At 29.9% G+C, this 22,481-nt stretch overlaps 1 protein-coding gene and 1 non-coding gene across 2 annotated transcripts; both read right to left on the bottom strand.

The window, feature by feature from the left end:
- Window positions 1–9,728: 9,728 nt before the first annotated feature.
- Window positions 9,729–12,996, bottom strand: LOC8265940 (lysine histidine transporter-like 8). The gene is made up of 5 exons (XM_002528370.4): window positions 12,407–12,996; window positions 12,181–12,317; window positions 11,636–12,063; window positions 10,555–10,686; window positions 9,729–10,364 (listed from the first exon to the last, which is right to left on the bottom strand). The coding sequence occupies exons 1-5, from the start codon at window positions 12,814–12,816 to the stop codon at window positions 9,879–9,881; spliced, it is 1,593 nt and encodes a 530-aa protein (XP_002528416.1). The 5' UTR covers window positions 12,817–12,996; the 3' UTR covers window positions 9,729–9,878.
- A 5,730-nt stretch (window positions 12,997–18,726) lies between these two features.
- On the bottom strand, window positions 18,727–18,833 carry LOC112536339. Its single transcript, XR_003080381.1, has one exon. It is a non-coding gene; the product is annotated as a small nucleolar RNA R71 (small nucleolar RNA).
- Between the last annotated feature and the right edge of the window lie 3,648 nt (window positions 18,834–22,481).

The following is a 22,481-nucleotide window of genomic DNA, read 5'->3' as shown; positions in this document are numbered from 1 at the left end:
GATCCTCATCAATAAATACATAACCTTTTGAATTTTCAAAGAATCTTACAAAGATACATTTCTTCTCTCTTAGTCTAAATTTACCAAATTTATGAGAAGAGTCAAGAATGTATGTTACAAATCTCTAAGGATACAACTTATTCAAATTAGATTTTCTTTTTGTCCATAACTCATAAGGCATTGAGAAGACCGATCTTGAAGATGCACGGTTAAGTACGTAGGCTAATGTTAATAAAGCATCACCCTAGTAGTATACTGGTAGATTAGCTCAAGCCATCATGAACCTAACAATTTCTAGCAAGGTTCTATTCCTTCATTTGGCAACACCATTTTGTTGCGGAGCTCTCGGGGTTGTTAATTGCCTCATAATATCCTTTTCATGACACAATTATTTGAATTAGTCAGATAGATACTCTCTCCCTCGACCAGTCTTTAAAGCTTTTACTTTTTTGTCTAGTTGATCATCAACCTCAAATATCTTTTAAAGCAATCTTATGCTTTAGACTTATGAGAGATCAAATAAACATGACTATATTGAGTGAAGTCATCTATAAAAGTGATAAAATATGAGGCTCCATACCTCACTTTAACATTCATTGGTCCACAAATGTCTGAGTTTATAAGTTGTAAAGGAAAATCAACTATAGTGCCTTTGTTAAATGGTTTTCTGGTAGCCTTTCCTTGTAGGCAAAACTCACAAGTGGGTAATGCAAATTTTGCATTTGATCCCAATAAACTATGACGGGCTAGTCTATTTATTATATCTTGCCTAATATGTCTTAATCTAGCATGTCATAAATAAGCATCTATATCATGATTGCTAGATTCAATGAATAAGAAAAAATAAACATTACAATTACTACTACTACAATATTAGTGTTTAAAACCATAAAACCATCCATTAGAAATCTACGTCCATAGTAAATTGTATCGAAAGAAATCCTAACATAATTTTTCTTGAACAATAAACCATATCCTAAATGTAGAAGAGTAGCTGCCAAGACCAAATTTTGTCGAACATCGAGAGCATAAAAGACATCATGTAGGAATAGGATCCGACCTTTTTACAAATTCAATTTGCAAGTGCTAATTCCCATCACCTCAGCTCTTGCATTGTTGCCTATATATATCGATTTTATTCATCTTAGAATTTGATGAAATTCCACGAACGCATTTATATCTCTAGCTACATGATCCGTGGCTCGTGAGTCTATAGTCCATGTTGGATGAGATTTGATGAGCAAAATAATACTAGAACTAAAAATTTTAGAAACAATACACTCATATAAGGAATTGAGATAAGACATTATCCTTCAAGGCTCTGTGCACTCACGAGCAAAATAATCCAACTTGCCACAATTGTAGTAGGTCACTTTTGTCTTATCCTTTTTCCCTCTGTGCTTTCCTCTTTTGTGCTTGTGCTGCTTTTTTTCTTTGTTTGGTTCCGGACCAGCCTCATGCATCTTGCCCTTACCTTTTTAGTTTTTATCAAACTTTTTGCGCTTGTGCCTAGAAGCTTGGTTGGAGCTCTCAGTTGCATAAGCTTGAGCATTAGGTTTCACAGCCTTAAGAGCTCATCCTCAAGCTCCAAATGGTGCACAATGTCAAAAGAGGCCTTGATTTCTCATTGTGGGTCATTTTCACCTTCATGTGCTTCCAATTATTAGACAGAGACCGAATAATAGCTTAAACTTGCTAATCATCTGTGAGGATATGTTGAGCTGACTTTAATTCCATTATTATGTTCGACATGTCCTTCAAATGTTGTTTCATCAATTTGTTGGGGACCTTCTTGAAAGTGTCGAACTTTATGGTCAATTGTCTAAGTTTGAAGATAGTAGTCCCTCAAAACTTTCTCGCAGAGCGACCCACATGGCATGAGCAATTGGATACTGTTGATACTTATGCACGAGATTATCACTTATAGAATTGATCAGGATTCCTCTTACGAGGGAATCCTTCTTCTTCCATGAGGTATAAGTAGCCATATTGCGCCTATGCTATGCTTGGTTGACATTTTTCTGATCAGATTTAGCATATCAATTACATTATTGATAGCCTCCAGAATCTCTTGCTCTTCAAGGACATAGTGCATTTTCAAATGCAAGATGTTATAATTATTTCCATTTAGTTTCTCACCCTTGTTAAGTTCACCTATGATGTTCTTTGATGCCATATTAGTCACAAAAACTACAAAGTATATTTTAAATTCAAAATCATTTTATTATGTCAATATATACATCACTTAGTCACAATTCCAAAATTAAGTTATTGAAAATTCCTCAATTGAATTAGAATCGAAAGTTCACCAAGTTCCCAATCATCTTCAAAACTCAAATGAAAAAATTTCTTTAACTTTAATTTTAAATTATGCCTTTTAATATTCTAGATGAGAATTTATTATTAAAAAAATTTGCCAATCCTTAGAATGCTCATATATGAAGAAAAATACTGATTAACCTTCATAATATTTTCAATATTCATAAATCCAACAAATAAATTAAAAAATATAACTAAGCAAATAATAAAAAAAATATGCTAATGGATCTTAAGTACATTTGAATAAGATCTTTCTAGGAATAGACTTTTTTACTTTCTCCCTATCCATGATAGTGGAAACTATATTCTTAAGCTAAGAGAAGTTAGGAACAGACAATCTAGTAGTATGAAGAGTGGAATTAGATGCTAAAGTGGTAGACTTGTTTAGATTATTCTAAATGTATTCATCCAAAAATAGGTAAACTAAAGTCTCATAGATATTAGTTTACTCACTCATCATGTTTCTTTGATCATTTACTTTGGTCCAAGAATCTCATCCCCTTCCTTTAACCAAAAACTTTCAAGTTTTTCTTTAAGGTGTTTTGGCAAAGTGACATGCAAAGCATGAAACTTTTCATCACTAGTTAACACATGACCCTTGTGAATTATGTCTTGAAGCATGCCATTGAAAACTTTAACATATTCAATAATGTTATGATTGGGATGCATTATATATTCGGCGAGATTCTCTTTCAATCTTCCAAGCCTTACTCTCCTAGCTCGAGTCCTTATTGCTACATGAGTGGTTTTCAAACATTTTCCACTAGGAATATATCTATTCTTTTTTCTATTCCTATAGTCTCTGAGCTTTCGTATTCTCTTTGAATGAGACATAATTTCTAAAACATATTTTAAGGAAAGATTGAGTGAAAATAGGTTGTTAAAGAGAAAAAAATCTTAAAGCCAATACAGCATATAAAATACACACAATTTTAGGCATATGACCGTAGCTCAATACAAAATAAAAATATCAAAGAAAATGTTTGGGAAATAAATAAAAATAATAATTTTCAACATATATTTATGAATTTTAATTAATTTTATAAGTAAAATCAATTAAAATTACATTTTAATCACTTATTTATCAAAAAAATTAAAAAATATAGGTGGAATATTTATTCTCTCCCACTAGGCCTCAACACCCTTATATATATTAATTAGAATATATCTCATACTTTTTCAGATTTTATTTTCATCAAAATAATTTTATTTTAATTTTCTATGCAAAAGAAATTAAAAATAACATTTTAATATATGGGAAAATTAATTTTAATTTATAAAAAATATCGGCAATTAATGTGGAGTCCAATAAAGATGGCGGTGTCCAAAACCACCACCTAGAGACATTGCATGTGCCCCCACACGCCACCGGGTGCGAGTGAGGATGGAAGAAGTTTCTGACTGCATAGCAGTCAGCCGCCAAACGTGCCACATGTATAGTGAGTGGCGCATGTGATAAACGCGCCGCCCTGGCGTGCAAGTTAGGTCTCATTTCTACCCTTATCCCCCCCACACACACACACACACATATTTTCACATGTTTTGAGTTTAATGGTATAATTTATTTTGGATTTTGATACCTAGATACGTATGTTTGAGAAAAAAATATAGAGATGAAGAGAGTGTGAGTCACTTTATCTTCAACCTTAAGAACCCTAGAATCCAAAACACATTTCAGAATTTGATTTCCAATATTCCTATTTCAAAAAATCATAACTTTTTTATATACAAATGGGTTTTGAGTGTCCTTTATGTCAAATTAAAGATCTCATTCCCTACTTTAAACACATATTAATCATTGAGTCCAAAGAGCATTAAACATTAAAAGAAAAAATATGCCAAAGTTACCATGTTGTTCATGAAATAAAAATTTCAAATTTCGAGTTTCAAACGCCTAACTTTATATACTCATATCTTTCAACACAAAATTATAAAAATTATGTTCTATATATCAATTTAAAGCTCCCATATCCTATTTTAAAAATATATAATTTTCATGGCATGAAACACAAAAAATTTGAATAAAAATATAGTCTCAAAGTACTACGATCATATTGTTTTTCATGATTTTAGAATTTTAGAATTTCAATTTTACATGCCATAAAATAAAATTAATTAAACACAACATGGGATTCATTATTAGGCTCTGATACCAATGTAGTTTATGCAGAATTAAAAAGAAAAAATACTTACCTCTTTTAGGATTCCACAAAAGTATTGATTAGCACTAGATTACTAATACAATTCAAAAGGAGTTGTATTTTAATGTTCATAACCCATATACTAAAGTCCTAAATCTTTTGTAACAATTCAGAGACAAATTTTTGATCATAGTATCGATATGTTAGAAGTGGTGGAAGTTATATTCATAAGGTTATTAATTGCTTTGTGTTGGTAATTTCCCTAGTAATTACCGACAAAAAAAATTAACAATAATTATCCTTATATTAATAAATTAATTATAATTAATATAAGTAAATTAAATGAAATGGATTTCGGTCAACTTGTCATGGGTGACCCAATCCAAATTCCAACAGTATAGTTCAGGGAGAAATAGAGACGTTATACTATCATTAAATGCAAATATAGTTGTTTCAACAACTTTAAAAATTTCAGCTTCACGAGTGGGAATCCTCATTTCGGTCGTGAAGCTTCAGTATAAAATCGAGATTCAAAAGTTTAAAACTTATCATAGATAAAGAAAAATTCATGGCTGGGAATGTCTACTTTCATGGCTAACTTTGATCATGAAGGATATTAGATTTGTGAGAAAGAAATTCTTCACAGGCGTAAATATTGTTTCACGGCTAGAAATGCTTTCTTTCATAGTAAGGAAGACTTGTTCATGATCGTGGATTGTCAGCTTCATGGTTGGGAAGACTAGCCATGAATGCTACTGAGTTTTCTTCAAAGATTTAAAGAGGGATGATTCTTCACGGGCGTGTATTCTTGTTCATGGCCGTAAATCTTGATATTAATGGCTCGAAAGTATATCTATGAATGCTATTGTCCTTTTAGTCTTTGGGCTTTAAAATTTTTATAGATGAAAACTTTATTGTATGACTAGAAAAGTGAGATTTACGGTCATGAGTTTGCCCTGCTCTAAGAAAGTAAAAGATTTCGATTCTTCTTCCCTTGCATATAAACATTCAATTAAAATTGTTAGAGATAATTATTTGTGACCATCAAAATAAGTTTAATAACCCTTAAAGGTTCAACAATCTCTCCTTTTTTATGGTGACAAATAACCAATTTAAAAAGGTAAAACAATAGGAAATCTCCCTCCAAATAAAACACTTAATGTCAATTGCCACAAATACATAGCATTTGAAACTACAAATAACACTTGAAACCACAAGCTATGCATTGAATTCACAAAATAAAATATAATTACATACCAAGCATTACATAGAAATTAAATTTTCTAAACTTCTCCCCCTTTTGGCACTAATAAAAAGAACCACAAGCTAAAGGAAGAGACAAGAAAAATATAAAGGCGATAGACAATAACATAGAAATTTTTCCTAATATACATGAAAAGAAACATAAACACTCAGGGTTCATAATATTTGAAGCAATTGATCAAGAAAAGTAAGAAGAAATCACAACAAACTTCTATCAAATATATTAATTCCTTTCTTAAGGAAAAAAGTGTGTCAACTTTTTCTTTTGAAAAGTCATTTGACAAAAGAAATTAGATGAATCACTTATACAGAATTTTAGGAGCTTGTTTCAAACGATATAAAGCTTTTTATAGTTTAGAAACATGATTTAGTAATTCATGATTTTCAAAGCCGGTAGGTTGCTCAACAAATACTTTCTCCTTAATATATCCATTTACAAAAACACTTTTAATATCCATTTGAAAAAGTTTAAAATTCATATGTGATGCATATTCAAGCAATAATCTAATGGCTTTTAACCTTGCAATTGGGGTAAATGTTTCATCATATAATCTATTCATTCTTCTTGGTTATAGCCTTTAGCTACTAGCTTAGCCTTATATCTAGTAATGGTACAATTTTCATCAAGTTTATTTCTAAACACTCATTAAGTACCAATAATAGGATAATCCTTAGGCCTAGAAACTAATTGTCAAATCTTATTCCTCTCAAATTGATTGAGTTCTTCTTGCATAGTAAGTACCCCATATTATCAATCAAAGCCTTATCAATAGATTTTGCTCAACTATTATCCTACAAATATTCTACCCTATTCGGATTGAACAACAAGTATTTGAGCAAATATAAAATAATTTATTAATAATTTAGTTACTTTTTTATAAAAAATCATAATTTTTTAAATCAACATGAAAAAGAAAATTAAAGTTTTGTGATACTACAAATTAAAAAAAATTAATTTATATATGAACAAGTTTATTTTCTAATTTAGAATAACTAAAATATAATGTCTATATTTTGAGAGAAAGAAGCAAAAAGATAAGAAAGAGGAGATAAAAAAAAAAATTTGTTTTGAAAATAAAAAAATATACAGTTACTTATGTTCCAATTTTAAAAAATTAAAGTATAAAATTTTCTAGAACATCGAAGGCTCAAATTAAATCTATATAATTTCATGGTTGTAAAGTGCCCTATAATTAAAATAATCAAGAATGTATACTAACTGACAAAAAATAAAACAGCAAAAAAATAAAAGATGTAGAGAGAAAGAGGCATTACAAAAAGTCATATATGCCCATTATTTAGATCTAAACTATAGAAGGAAAAGTATAGATAGAAGAAAGGCGAAAGAGGCTCCAGCCACCAATAGAAAAGCTCTATGGTAGATGGTGTTTTGGGCTGGGTTGGGCTGCATAAAATATATTTCTTGATATTCACAATATAAATATGAACATTTAGAAGGTTTATTGCAGCTACTGAAAGCTCGAGTTAATAAAAGTTGATTTAAATTTATTAATAAAATTTACTCAATAAATTAGATAAATTTAATGTAAATCTTTTCACTGATACGCTCGTGAGTCATTTAGTAAAATATATTTTTATATAGCTTTTCTACTACTTCTAAAATAGTTTTTTTAATTTAGATAAATTATTCTAATAGATTATTTATTTTTCTTTTAAGTTCTTTTCTTTAATCATAAAATGAGATATTTATGAGACTTTATTTTACTTGAATCTTTAATTTTCTTTCTTTCATTGCTCTTCCATCTCGACTTTTTAATTTTTTTTGAATTATTTTCTTATGTGTGCGAATATATATATATATATATATAACTACCAGCACTTTATTCATGCTATTTCATGATTATCTTATTTATTTTATATTTAAGAATTTTATTTATATATTATGTATAATTTAATTTTTGTATTAATTATATGCTACATAAATAAACATGAAAACTATATTGTATTTAGCAATTTTAATTTTTTTATTTATTTCATTATACTAATAAATTCTCATACATCCATATAATAATTATTTTTAGTAAATAAGATTGTTAGAATGTTTGCTATTTATTCTTATTTTTTGATATTACATATATATAGATTGAAACTCTTCTATTTATTATATTAGACTAATGAGTTCTTCAATATGTGAGATTTTCTTTTAACTATTTTTATGATTCAAATTAAAAATTTTATTATTTTATTGTTTTATTATTATTTTTTACTTTTACATATATGAATATAAACATCTAATAAAATAAGATTTATATCAATATGTAGTAGTTATAATAATCATTATAATTATTATATCTTTTTAAAGAAGATAATAGTTTTATATTTGAATAAGCCATAAATATCATATTCATTGTTACCATTTAACATTTAATTATTTTATAAATATTCATAGTTAATATTTTTATAAATATGCCATATATTATTTTCTCACTAAAAAATAATATAATATGGCTCCATAAAATCTTTTCATATTGAGCCTTATGAAAAGGTTGGTCTTCTTTGTATATATATATAAATCTATAAGATATATATATATAAATATAAAGAAATATATATATATATATATATATATATATATATATATATATATATATATTTCTTTATATTTATATATATATATATTTCTTATATTTATATATATATATATATCTTATAGATTTTTTAACTCATATTTTCCTATTTTTTTAAAAAATAAAAACTTTTAATCCTTATATTTTAGTTATATACTTTTATTTTTTTGCCATTTATTTTATTTTATTTTATTCATAAGTGACTACCATCTTCTTCATTATTCTTATGTATATTGTGGATTTTCTTTCCATGGACCAATAAGTTTATCTTTATTTTCTTTATTTCTTCTCTAGGAGGTTAGTTAAATTCAAACCAATATTTTTTCTTTATATGGAAAAAGGTATTTTGAGATATGTTTTCTCTTTCCTAAATGTATTTCTCCATTTCTAAAACCATTTTATGCATTTTCATACCTTTTTTTGAATTTTATTTTCACATTCTAATTTTTTTTTTACATGACACTCTTTCTATTTTTTGAGAATATTTTTTTTAATTGGCATATTCTTTTAATATATTATTTTTTCTTTTTTTTTTCTTAATAATTTAATTGAAATCTTCATTGCATGTTAATTCTCTCTTTCACTTTTAATAATGTAAGTTGTAAGTTTTTAAATTTATCTTGAGTTCTTTTGGATATTTTATTTAGAAAAAATTAGTTGAAGCAAAGGTTATCATATATTGAGAATTTTAATATTCATAGAACACTATTTGTAGTGAAGTTTAGTAGCTAATGATTTACGATATATAATTATATGATATTTTAATATTTTATTAGTATATATCTAACAATATTATAAAAATTATTTAATATCATTTTAATAATAAATTAATTAGCCTATCAGGCGGGCATACATATAGTTTATAAATAAAATTGTAAATGAACTAAGTTTATTGTTAGCTACTAAAAGCTCGATTTAAAAAAAACTCATTTAAGTTTATTAATAAATTTTTATTAAATTAATCAAACTTCAAATTAGACAAATTTCGACTTATTACTCATAGACCTTTTCAATAATATGCTCGTGAGACAACTCATAAAATATAATATTAATAATTTAATATTTACTTTATAATTTATATCTTTTATTTATCATAGATATAAAAATATTTATTTAAACCTATTGTCAGAATTAAATTTATTAATTGTAGTAGATATATCATATTTTTATAAAAAAAATATTTTATTTGTTAATGAATATTAAACTTATTTAGCTTCGATTAAGCTCGATTAAAATTGAATACATTTAATAAAATTTAGTTTAGGCGTCGACTCTAAAATAAATGAATTATACCGAAATCAGGCGAAATTGAATTTGACAGTTCAATTACGGTCTTACTTGGCAGTGTGTGTGTGTGTTTTTTTTTTAAAGTTGAAAATATATTACATGAAAGAAAATGCTAACAATTCGAGAGAGATTAAAAGAATAAATATTTTTATTTCATTATACTTCATTCCTTTCTGAAGAAAACAAATTTCACAATTACATGAAGAAAAAAAAGAGTAAAAAGCAAGAATTATACATTCCTCATTTTCCAAATTAACTACTAAATACTAAATTAATTGAACTATCTTGGCTTAAAGAAGCTAAGTTTAGTACCAGTGCTAATAACAACATATATCCCACCAGCAACCTGAGCCACACTCAGAGCCATACCAAAGATCCCAAGTCCCCAGTTAAGGTACCACATTGGACCATATTTCTTTGGTTTCTTCATCTTAAGCCACATAAAACATGGATAGGCCAATGTAACTGGCAAAGCTAGTCCTCCGATTAGTCCAGCCACGCTTCCTAAGAATGGGATTGCCACCGCCACAAAGAAGCATAAGAATCCGAATATTGTCCTGAAAATTGCCCGGAGCCACCATGGGCACGGCTTCTTCTTCCTTCGAGTGTATAACGATTCCAAGTCATCGAACATTGGCATGCCGTAGATTTGGAATGAGCTTAGTGCGTTAATTATGACAAATAAACTTGTTAATCCTAGAATAAACCGTGACGTGTCTCTCCCGTGGAATGCGAATAGAGCTGTCAGCATGCCACCATTTGGTATCTGCGAGTCAATTATATATGTTTATTGTTTTATATTAACAAAATATAAACGGATAATTTTGGGGTTTGCTCTTTTTATTTTTTCTTTAATAGAATTTAAATTTTTGAGATCTGACAGCTCTCCAATATAAGTTAGACGTGAGGTTGAAACTCCGAATATAGTAAAAGTGACAGGGAAGCGAGTGTATTACCATTTGGCCATATGCCCAATAGCCTCCAATTGCAAGGGGAAATAGGCACATTGCAATAACAGCATAAGCAACTTTGACACCCTTCCACATTGGCACAGTTGATGGATGCTTCTCACTTGAAGGCATTGTAGCCTGCAATATAAGTCAAGTTTACACTTCTAAAATGTTTGATATAATCTCAATCACCTAATTTAAGTTTAAGTTTCCATTAACATGAAAGGTTACAAATCATATACACACATATTTTCTCCTTCTTAAATATACTGCCTAATTAAATTGTGTATATGCAATGCATGCCTTATTAGTTGGAAAGAATCAAATGGCCTTATATTGTATTCTATAAGGTCAATAAATAACTAAAAACAGAGAAGTCAATGCAAAAATCAGTCAAAAGAAACAAATTAGACACTAATTGATTTCTTTAACTACAAGTTTGGAGATTTTTCCTTGGTGCTATCTCTTTAAATATAAACCATAGTATCCTATCAATAATAAATTAATCTGGGTTCATGGATAGTGATTGAACATCTATGCATATTATATTGAGCAACAAGTTCTGAGTTGAATTTGGACCTTATTTTAATTTTCAATACATTGAACAAAAAAAAAAAAAATTATCTCATGGTAGCTGGGTAACGTGTGGTAGGACAGATTGTTTGTTTTGCAAGTAACTCTATGAGTGATGCAACAAATAAAGCTTAAAGTGTTAGTTAACACATAAAACTATTCTTGCATCTCATTTAACTGTTTAAAGTTTTTGGTGAAAAGGTTATTTAATATATACTATGCATCTATAATCTAAAAGTTCATCTTTAGCCAGTTCATCGATATTATTAATTAAATATTTCTGTATAAAATAAACATGCTTCAAATTCACTAGACAATTCATATTCACATGCAAGGGCAGTTAGAACAATTTCAGTTTTCTTAAAGAACCAAAAACAGAGAAGAAGTAGGAGAAAGCAAAAGAATGAGTTGGCTTAACTTTCTATGCCAGTTTAGTAAATGAATTTTTCAACTATATATAAAACCACTTGCATAATTAAGCTAGGCTATATGAAATTTCTTGCAGAAGTCGTACCTGTATCTCAAGTATGAGATTGTGACCTCTAAAGGCAAAAGCAATAATTCCAAGTGCATTTAGGACATCAAAAAGTCTCTCTACGTCGCTGGATGCGCGAACAGGGTTGTATGATACCCCAGGCATCCTTCCTTCAGCAACAGAAACTGCCCAAATAAGTGTACAATACCCAACTGCTGTAATGGCTCCAATCAGCGAAACACCAGCTATGGAGTTCAAGTTTGGCAGCTGAGACAAAACAAGTGCAGCACATGTAAACACCAAGTACCATTCCACAGTTGTTAGTGTCTTGACACTGCATGTCGCCCCACATACGGTCTGGAAGAACAACCTTGATGTCGATCCACCGATGATTATCAGTGTTATACATGTACCTGCTGATAGATACATGATTGGGAACAAGGCTAGCCACTTCGATAATTTCTCACCTGAATCATCAAAACAGATTAGTGTTTGAAGACTCGACTGCAATTAATATCGTCAAATTATCATTCAGCTCTCAAGAGTTTAAGCTGTTACTTGTTTTTTAATATCAAAATGCTTACCAAAAGTAGCATTTGCGAGCTGCATATATCTGCTGAAACGAATCCCGTGTTCAGTAGATTCATGGAGTTGTACCAACAGATAAAGAGTGTACAGTTGCCATATGAATGTTAGAGTCAAGAATATGATTCCCCATGCCCTGTAACCAAACAACAAGAAGAATATTAAAACTTGTTTATTCTACTTGCCTGGGACCAACCTAGAATAAATCATCCATGTACCACTTACCAACCAAGCATGGTGAAGGCTACAGGAAGGATGAGTGCCTGAACACCAATCCCTGAGCAAAGACAGTGAAACGCTGCGTAGTATGCATTTCCATTCCGTGATTCTGTAATTGGAAGCCATGCATCTTGAGGGTCGAGTCTAGTAAGGTGAAGAGCCCTTCTGATAGGACTACCTAAAGGGGTAATGAAACGGGGTGTTCGAATCCTTGGAGTTGAGATCCTCGGAGTTGAAATCCTTGGCGTTCTGTTTGCGCTAGCTGGCTGTATATGATCACCGGTAGAGAGCAGAGGTGATCTAGTCAAAGAAGGAGAGTGGAACTGCGACGGAGGAGCCGATATTGGCGGCGTCGGCACAGCTGAGGCAGGTCTTGGCGTGGTAGGATTAGAGCCATATTCAATAACATCAGCCATATTTCCTTTCTAAGGCTTTCCCCCACCTTGCCAAACTGTTTTTTTTGTTCCCTAATTGAAGAGGTACTTCCTTTGTCCCAGAAACCAACTTGTGATCATTTGACTATATATATAGACAATGCCTATGGTACTATTTACTTGTAGTAATATCAGGCTATTGTGTTCAGGAGTATTGAATTTGAACTGTCTTCAGAGATAATTAATAATAATCCACTGCTGTTGGTCTAAACAAAAGCTGTAAATGCAATATAAAATATTTTGATAGCAGCCATGTTGAGTGTAGAAAAATGGTACGAAAATCCACCAAAAGAATCGCATAAGACCAAAGAAAAAAAGAAAAGAAAAGAAAATGGTAAATGATATTCTAATTGCATTAAAGGAATGGGAAAAGATAGAAGCAGCCAACTATATTTGTCAAACTATGGCCTTTATTGCAAATATTTTTCTATTGGATCGCCGGTCATAAGAAGCAGCCTGACAAAATTTTGGTCAGAATTGCATACCCAATTAACTAAAGTAAAAGCAGCCCTTTTCGCTATTACTAGTTGACTTGGAATTTGTCCCAAAGCTAATGTAAGCCACATTGGAATTGGAATTGGAATTGGAATTTTCCTATATATAATTGATGTGCTTCACAAAAGTTTATCCAATGGCCTGTTTTTGTGATCATAACCCACATGGAAACAACAATCACAAAACTAATATGCATAAGAAGTTGAAGATAAATCTTCTTTATTTTTCACTTAGAAACTTTACTATAAAAAATTAACATATTAAGGCTTATTAGTTTTACAGAAACTATTTTCTAAGAGAAATATTTTTATGCATTTTCTTATATTTAGTGCTTTCAAGAAAAAGATTAATTAATGGAAAATGCCCTTTGGTCTAAGAGAGAATGAACCCATTTTCAAGAAAAAGTAATTTCTTATTTTGAAAGCAGAAAGACATTTTCTTAGACTTTTATAGACTTACAACTTTAAATACAAAAACTGAATAAATTCTTATTTATATAACTTTTCTTTTATATTCAATTATGAATTAGAAATGTAAAATTTTGGTAAGTAAATATTCTACTTTTTCTAGAAATAAGTAATATTTTTCAGAACTAACAACAAAATAATTATGTTGTTAATAATTTTATCTATAAAATCAAACAATAGAAAAATATTTATTATCTTAGAGAAATTCCTGGTTTTAAAAGTATTTTCAAAAACAGGTTATTTTCCACAAAAGAAACAGAGGGTAAGAAGGTGAAAGATGAGTGTTCATATTTGAATTCATCTGCTACTAGCTTTAATATTTAAAAGAGTTCAAAGCACGTGCAAGCCAGCACATTGATAACTAGGAAACTCCAGGAATTTAAATACTACTCCTATTTGCATGCTTTTGGTTTACTTGATTGGTAATTGATTTTTCTTTTTTCTTTTTAGTGCCATGGGGAACAAGGAAGAGGTGATTGGGATCTGATATTGGAAACATAATTCCCAAATCTCATTTTACATTTCTTCTTCTCTCCATGTCTTAATTCCTTGATTTATTTTATTTCTTATTAATATAAATATATAATAAAGGGATAGAAAGATTGTAAATGCTTGTCTGGACATTGTCCATGATGTAGAGTTATACTGATAAGGTGTCCCATTGATAATTACATGAAGCTTTATCAGTCATACATAGGCAGCTCGGTGACATACTTGGAACATCCGTAATAATGAGGAAGATGTGAAACAAGATTAAGAAACTATTTTGTGCTTTTGTGAGTCTATGTTAGTTTAGTGAAGAAAAACATAATAAGTCATTTCAAATTGGAGTTCCCTTTTGTTTACTTTAAAATAAAGAAGAAAAAAAAACAGCAACGTTAAACTTCAAATAAAGTCTGCTCTGGCTTAATGAAACCACGTAGGAGCTTCCTTTGTGAATTTGTATATGGTTTTCTTAAAATGCTTCCTCCCTTTCCACAAAGATGAGCTCATGCTCGAGCAACCATAGATATATTATTCCGGATTATAAAAATTAAATTGAAAGAGATAAATAAAAAAAATAACTTAAAACGCAAAATGATAATAATAAAGTAGTAAAAAAAAATTAGATAAATATGTGCCTTGTATAATGGCTACAATACAAGGTATTGAAATCAGGATAAGCATGGACTTTGTTTCATTGGAGATTTTGTTCAAAACATTTCTTGTGATAATATTTCAGAGGCTTTCTACTTTTTTAATCTTTTCATCTATATACTAAATCGATTGACAATTATTATTTATTTTTTAATTTTAATTAATTAGATATGTGTCAATCATCCAATGTTAAAGCATAAAATATTTATATATACGCGTTATCCTTCTATTTGTTGTAGTATACATATTTGGTATTGATAAAAATTAGCCTAAAAACTATAGCAGAAACTTCTCTAAGAAAAAAAGAAATACACAGTAGAAAGATACTGTTGGATAATCAAATCAATTAATGGGAAAATTCAACAATTCAATCTAATTATTAATGAACCTAATTTAAGTATGAAAAAGATAATCATCAAATTTTTGACTTTCTTTCTATTCAACTCATGTCACTTTGAATTCAACTTGCCAGATTCAAAATACATTTATAAAGAAATCAAATCTTTAGTTGTTGTAACATCTCAATGTGAAAATTCCTCTATTAATTTTCTGTTTGATTAGAAGATATGAACAGAACAGCCATATCTGTTATGAACTGAATAATTGAGGAGTCAATTCCAGCGGGCTTGGCAAGTAAATTTAATCAAGTACACATGTATTTTTCTGTTTCTTTGCTTTGCTAAAGCGTGGAATCTTTGTGAATATTAATTAAAGTAATGGAATTTTTGTTGGTACTCAATAATTAATCAGATAGAATAATAATGAAGGCTCTTGTGATTGCTTATTGGAATTTTCAATTGGTTTATATAAGGATTGACTATTTGACATGCGTAAAAGAACATTTGCAACAAAATATACTTTCAAGCTGTCAAACAATTATTTCATCTAAAAAAAAAAAACTTAACATTTTTGGTAAGTAAAAGTTTCAGCACATACCCACCTTATTTTGTGTTGAAATATTTACTTAATAATATAAAAATTGTCTAATATTTCAAACATAAACATGTTAATATTAATTTTATGAAAATTATTATTTTATTATTTCATCTAAAGAATTGAGCTGATAAATAGAATTTCAGAAATATTTTTTTATTTAAATACTACGTAGCTAGCTTTTTGTACCAATTATGATTAAATTGACTTTTCAAATGATCCCTCAACAAATCATATTAATAATTAAGAAACGTTAGCTGCATGTTATTTAATTACACACATTAATTTTTGGGTACATGTTTATATATATCATGACATCAAATGCATGTTCTAAATAACTTATAGGAGGAAGATTTGATCATATCATTCTTTGTTATAGAATATAACGAAATATTTTCTTTTTTAATTATGATCATATGCCGATTGCCACAAGGAAATAAAGAAGAATTTTAATTTGGTGCAGATGATAAGATTATGAGTGGGACCAAAAGAATGATACACCAAGTCAAAAATAACATATTAATATTTTCAACAATTCTATTTTGAATGCGTCTAAAGAAGGTCTATACCAAGTATATGATATAAAAAAAATATGGGTTCATATTCATTTTGGAAGATAAAATCGTATGGTCAATGTTCGTCAGAAATTCTTGTTATATGAATTGGTCTTGGATAATGATTGATAGTTGCTTAATTAGTAATTAAGTCAACTTGCTCAAAAAGTTAGGGTTTCAAAGGCAAGTAATAATAATGTGTTTGGCTTGAATTTGATTACGAGCCAGCTAGAAATTGCAGGTGTCGTCTTGCGCTCGTAGAACTTCTTTAATCAAATAATTTATGGATCTTTAAGCCTTCTATAGTTAGTTTAAGTTATTATGAGAAGTTTGATCCATCTAAATTGTATATAGATATTTAAAGGTATTTTAGAGTTTTAATGATATATTTCTATATTAAATATGATGAAAATATATGTTTTTACCTCACTTTAGTTTTCAAGAAATAATCGCTAAAGATGAGAATTTGAGCTAAAAATGCACTAATGAGCTTTAATTGAACTGTGGCTATAAAAGTCAGAAATCAGACACGTGGGCTATCAATAGCTTGGACTTAGCTTAATTCATTAAGGCCTAAAAATAGAGATTTAAATAATTATGATGTAATTAGTGGATAATTATCTTTCCAGTTGTTTACTTTGTTTAGGACAATAAGGGATAACTATAGTAATTATCTGCAGAGAAAATAACTCTAACAAGGGGATCTCTATAAGGAGTAGAGGTTAATTAAAATAGGGAGTTCTTCGGCTGCTATGATTCTCTCTGGAGAAGGTTTCTACTATTCTCTGCAGAAATCTCTATAATTCATCATTTTCTACATCTAGCTGGCTTTAGTTGCATCATTCTTCGAAGAATCAGAGACGTGGAGAAAGAGGACCAATATTCTTCATTCCTTAAAGGGCCTTTGAACTTTGAGGGAATTTTAGTTTTCTGTTTTATGTATCTTAAGTCTTTCTATTTAATTACAATGATCGTTGGATTAAGTATGTTAGGCTAAGTTCCATAAATGTTTAGTTTGGCTTTTTACTTATGTTTGAACCTTATATATATTGAATTAATGACTGATTTATTTACCTTCATATGTTCATAGTTTCATCTATTATTATTGGTTGACCATCATATCAATTTACTAGTAATATTTATTATGAGAATCTTTAGGTTAAAAGTATTAGAAACATTATCTTTACTTTAATCTATGTTGGTATAAGAAACCTAAGTTGCATAGCTTGAGTGACTTAGAAAAAAAGGAACATCACCATCTCATTTGTTAGATTTGGACTTAAGAGAATTAAAGGATTACTAATAAAAGCTAGACTAAATACTATTTTATCATATAGTTTATATTAATCATTCTAGTTGCATATTTATTTTCTAGTTATTTAATTTCTTTTATTAAACTTAAGATCATTCTCAAAACATTAGCTTAGAGTGTTTATATTTATTTTCAGTATTTTGTGTGATAGTTGGTCTTTATAATAAATGCTCTATAATCATTGTGAGATCGACCTCGTGGTGAGCTTGTCCAAACTATCATTTGGTTCGTACACTTGCGAATACTAATTTAGATACATCAAGTTTTTGGCAAGGTTGCCAGAAAATTATATCAATATTATATTGATTAATTGTCGAGTATTGTTTCTTATATTTTTGTGTGTTGCATGTTATTTATTTCTGTTTTATTTTTAAATTCTGTTTTTTTATGTTTTTTTTTTAATCAGAAATTTTTTCTTTGATTTTGTATGCCTAGTAGGAAAACGAGATCAGGTGATTCATCAACTCAAAATCCCTACAACTTGAGATCAATTGTTAAGAAAAAAAAGAAGACAAAGAGGTAGAGAGTGAGTTTGTACCTCAAAGAGGAATTGAATTTGAAGAAAAGCTAGAACAAGAGTTCGAAGGAAAAGTTGAGATAATGGCTAATGACTAAAGAAAAGTTGCAGCTCAAAGGCAAATGGCCATAAAGGATTATGCTCGTCCGATAATTAGTAACACTATTTCATGCATAGTCTTAGGCGATGCATCTAGGAATTATAAGCTGAAGAACATCCAATTTAATATGCTTCCATCATTCTATGATATTGGCTAGTGAGGATGCATTGACATTCATTAGAGAGTTCTATGCTATGGTTCATACATTCTCATTATGTGGACTCAATGAAGACCAATTAAAGATGAGATGTTTTTCTTACTCATTAAAAGATAAAGCAAAAGCTTGGTTAATAACCTTGCCTCCTAATTCTTTCAGAACTTGGGATGAAGTTTATCAAAAATTTATGAATAAATTTTACTCACATCAAAAGACCAAATAATTAAGGACTGAAATTTCCAACTTTTATCAAAAGGATACTGAATCCTTTCATGAAGCATGGGACCGCTTCAAGTCACTTTTACTGCAATGCCCACACCATGGATACCCATTCCTTGTGACTAACCAATCATTTTATGATAGTCTAACACAACAATATCAATGTATGGTTGATAATGTAGCTGGGGGTGCTATGCTAGAAAGAACTGCTGATGAAGTTTATGACATCTTTGAGATGGTAGGAGCCAATTCATAATAAAAGAGTGTGAGAACAAAAAGAGTAGGAGTAAATAAAGTTGTGTCTAATAATGAGATGGCTATGCAAATAGCCAAATTAACTAAACAAGATTCTTGTTTCAACTAAGAATGTACAAAGCAATGAGGTATGCGGTATATGTGGTGTTTATGGTCATGGTACTAATATTTGTTCGTCTTATAAGACTTATGCAGAAGAGGTTAATTTGATGGAATCTTATCAACCTATGCAACTTAGGAGTAATCCATACTCCAACATTTATCCAGGATGGAGGAATCATCCAAATTTCTCTTAGAGAAATAACGATCATAACCCATCACAAATACTGAGGAACTAAAATCAGTCTCAGTATTAGAATCAAGAGCCTCAATATCTAAGGCATCAAAACCCACCATTCCCTAATCAAGGACAAGCCCTCAAAGAAAATCAAGTTTGGAGGAAATACTCCAATCTTTTATGACAGTTACCCATGATAGAATGGAGAGGAATGAGAAGAAAACTGATTCCATAGAAGCTTCAGTGAAGCGATTGAAAATTTAAATTGGGCAATTTGCTGAAGCTGTACGAAAAATAAGAAAGGAAAATTGCCAAGTCAACCGGAGCAAGCTAAAGCAATTGTTGTTCTTAACGATGGTGAGTTATTTGGTAATAATGTTGAAAATTTAATTGAGAAAGATTCTTCTTATGCAGTACATCAAAAGAAGATGGACTAGTTGATGTAGAAATAACTGAAGGAGATTTACAAAAAGAAGGAAGAATAGAGCCCAATCTTGGGCAGAAAGAGAAAGACAAAGGAGCATTTTCAGGACCTAAGTTTCATAAGGCAGCTGAGCCTTATAAGCCTTCTATTCCATTCCCAAATAGATTGAAAGAAAGCAAACAGGACAAGCAATTTTCTGAAATTTTTGATATGCTTTCTAAGGTTAACATTAATTTGCCCTTGTTGGATGTGATTAGGAATATGCTAGCTTATGTTAAATTCTTTAAGGAACTTAATTCCAACAAGAGGAGATATGGGAATAATGAAAAAATTATGGTATTTGAAACAAAAAGTGCAGTTCTCCAATAATAATTACCTCCTAAGATGAAAGATCCTGGGAGCTTTACCGTTGATATTATAATGGGAGATAAAAAGGTTGTTAAAGCCATGTTGGATTTGGAAGCAAGCATCAATTTGATGCCATATTCAACATATGCACAACTTTACTTAGGAGAATTGAAGCCAATTACCATATCTTTGCAACTAGCTGATAGGTCAATTAAGTATCCAAGAGGAATAATGGAAGACTTGCTGATTCAAGTAAGGAAACTGATAATCCCTACTGACTTTGTGGTTCTAGACATGGAAGGTACATCAACAAGGGATAAGGAGCAAGCAATACTCCTTGGTAGACCTTTCATGGTAACTACCAAAACAGTTATTGACGCGCACAATGGGTAGCTAACTCTGACAGTCTTGGGAGAGACTGTAGAATTTAAAGTGTTTGATTCTCTAACTATATCTCATAGCATTTCAATTGATGAATGTTCATATGTTGATTGCATGGATTATTTTATTTATGAAACATATTTACAGGATAAGGATGATAAGTTAGAAGTTGCATTAATATTGAAAAAGTATGAAGAAAGTTAAGATGAAGAAGTCTTAGACTTACATGATAAGTTACATGAAGCTATTCCAGTGTTACTTGATGAAAGCATTATTGAACCTTTAGATTCACTCACTGGAAGTAAATAAAAAATTATTAATGAACCACCTAAGGTTGAGCTTAAGGAGTTGCCTAACACATTCAAATATGTCTTCTTAAGAGAAAAGAATACGTACGCAGTGATTATAGCCTCTGATCTTTCTCTTTTAGAGGAAGAGGCAACTAATAGAGAATTGAGAAGACTTAAAAAAGCTATTGGGTGGGGAATTTCTAATATTAAAGGGATTAGTCCATCAATGTATATGTATAAAATTATTTTAGAAGACAATTCTAAAGCGGCTAGAGATACACAATGATGACTTAATCGTAACATGAAAGAAGTTATAAAAAAGGAAGTTCAAAAGTTATTGGATGAGGGTATTATATACCCTATAGCTGATAGTAATTGGGTAAGCCCTGTTCATATAGTGCCTAAGAAGTCGGGCATAACAGTTGTTAAAAATGAAAAAGGGGAATTAGTTCCCACAAGAATGACAACAAGATGGAGAATGTGTATTGATTATAGAAAGTTAAACGCCGCAACAAAGAAGGATCATTTTCTTCTTCCTTTTATAGATCAAATATTAGAGTGTTTAGCAGGACATGAATTTTATTGTTTTCTTAATGGACTTTCAGGATATTACTAGGTATCCATTGCACCTGAAGATCAAGATATGACAACTTTCACATGTCCCTTTAGAACTTTTATATTTAGAAGTATGCCTTTTGGGCTTTACAATACTCCAGCAACATTCCAAAAATGTATGCTTTTTATTTTCTCTGACATGTTAGAAAACTGCATCGAGGTATTTATGGATGATTTTTGAGTTCTTGGTTCCTCATTTGATGCATGTCTAAGCAATCTGACTCGCGTTCTTGAGAGATGCATTGAATGTAACTTAACAAATTGGGAAAAGAGTCATTTCATAGTTAAACAAGGTATTGTGCTAGGACATATGTTGTTTCTAGTAAAAGTATTGAAGTTGACGAGGCAAAAATCGATTTAATTGGCAAATTACCCCTTCCTACTTCAGTAAAGGGCAATAGAAGTTTTTTTGGCTATGTAGGATTTTATTGGCATTTTATTAAAAACTTTTCTAAAATTGCTCGTCCTTTAACTAAATTACTAGCTAAGGATGTTAACTTTATTTTTAATGATACATGCCTATCTGCTTTTAACATCTTAAAAGAAAGATTGACTAGTGCACCTATTATTGTGGCACCTGATTGGTATCTTCTCTTTGAAATTATGTGTGATGCATCAGATTATACTATAGGAGCAATCTTGGGCCAAAGAGTTGATAAAGCTTTACATGTAATATATTATGCTAGCAAAACTCTTGATGATGCCCAAGTAAACTATTCGATAACTGAAAAAAAATTTCTAGCTGTTGTATTTTCACTAGACAAATTCATATCTTACTTAGTGGGATCTAAAATCATTATTCATTCAGATCATGCAACTTTGAGATATCTTTTAACTAAGCCTAATGCTAAACCACGACTTATTAGGTGGATGCTCTTATTGCAAAAATTTGATATCGAGATAAAAGATAAAAAAGGCAATGAAAACATGATAGCGAATCACCTTTCGAGGTTGATTTCTGATTTTGATAACCTTAGTTCTAAAAAAGTAATTGATAAGACTTTCCCTGATGAACAATTGTTTGTAGTAAATCGTGAGCCATAGTATGTTGACATTGTGAACTATTTGACATATAATATTATGAGAACTGACTTAACATGGCAGGAAAAGAAACGATTTCTATCAAGGTGTAGGCATTATTATTGGGATGACCCATATTTGTTTAA

Source organism: Ricinus communis, chromosome 8, assembly GCF_019578655.1.
Source record: "Ricinus communis isolate WT05 ecotype wild-type chromosome 8, ASM1957865v1, whole genome shotgun sequence".
NCBI lineage: Eukaryota > Viridiplantae > Streptophyta > Magnoliopsida > Malpighiales > Euphorbiaceae > Ricinus > Ricinus communis.
The sequence above is the reverse complement of the archived record's forward strand: the minus strand, read 5'-3'. Positions and strand labels throughout refer to the sequence as shown.

Excerpts from the sequence above, each read along its gene's own strand:
- LOC8265940 (XM_002528370.4), bottom strand. The coding sequence starts at position 12,816 with ATGGCTGATGTTATTGAATATGGCTCTAATCCTACCACGCCAAGACCT. Across the intron at positions 12,064-12,180 it reads GCTCGCAAATGCTACTTTTG|GTGAGAAATTATCGAAGTGG; the intron begins GTAAGCATTTTG and ends TTGATGATTCAG. Across the intron at positions 10,365-10,554 it reads ATTGGGCATATGGCCAAATG|ATACCAAATGGTGGCATGCT; the intron begins GTAATACACTCG and ends ATTGACTCGCAG.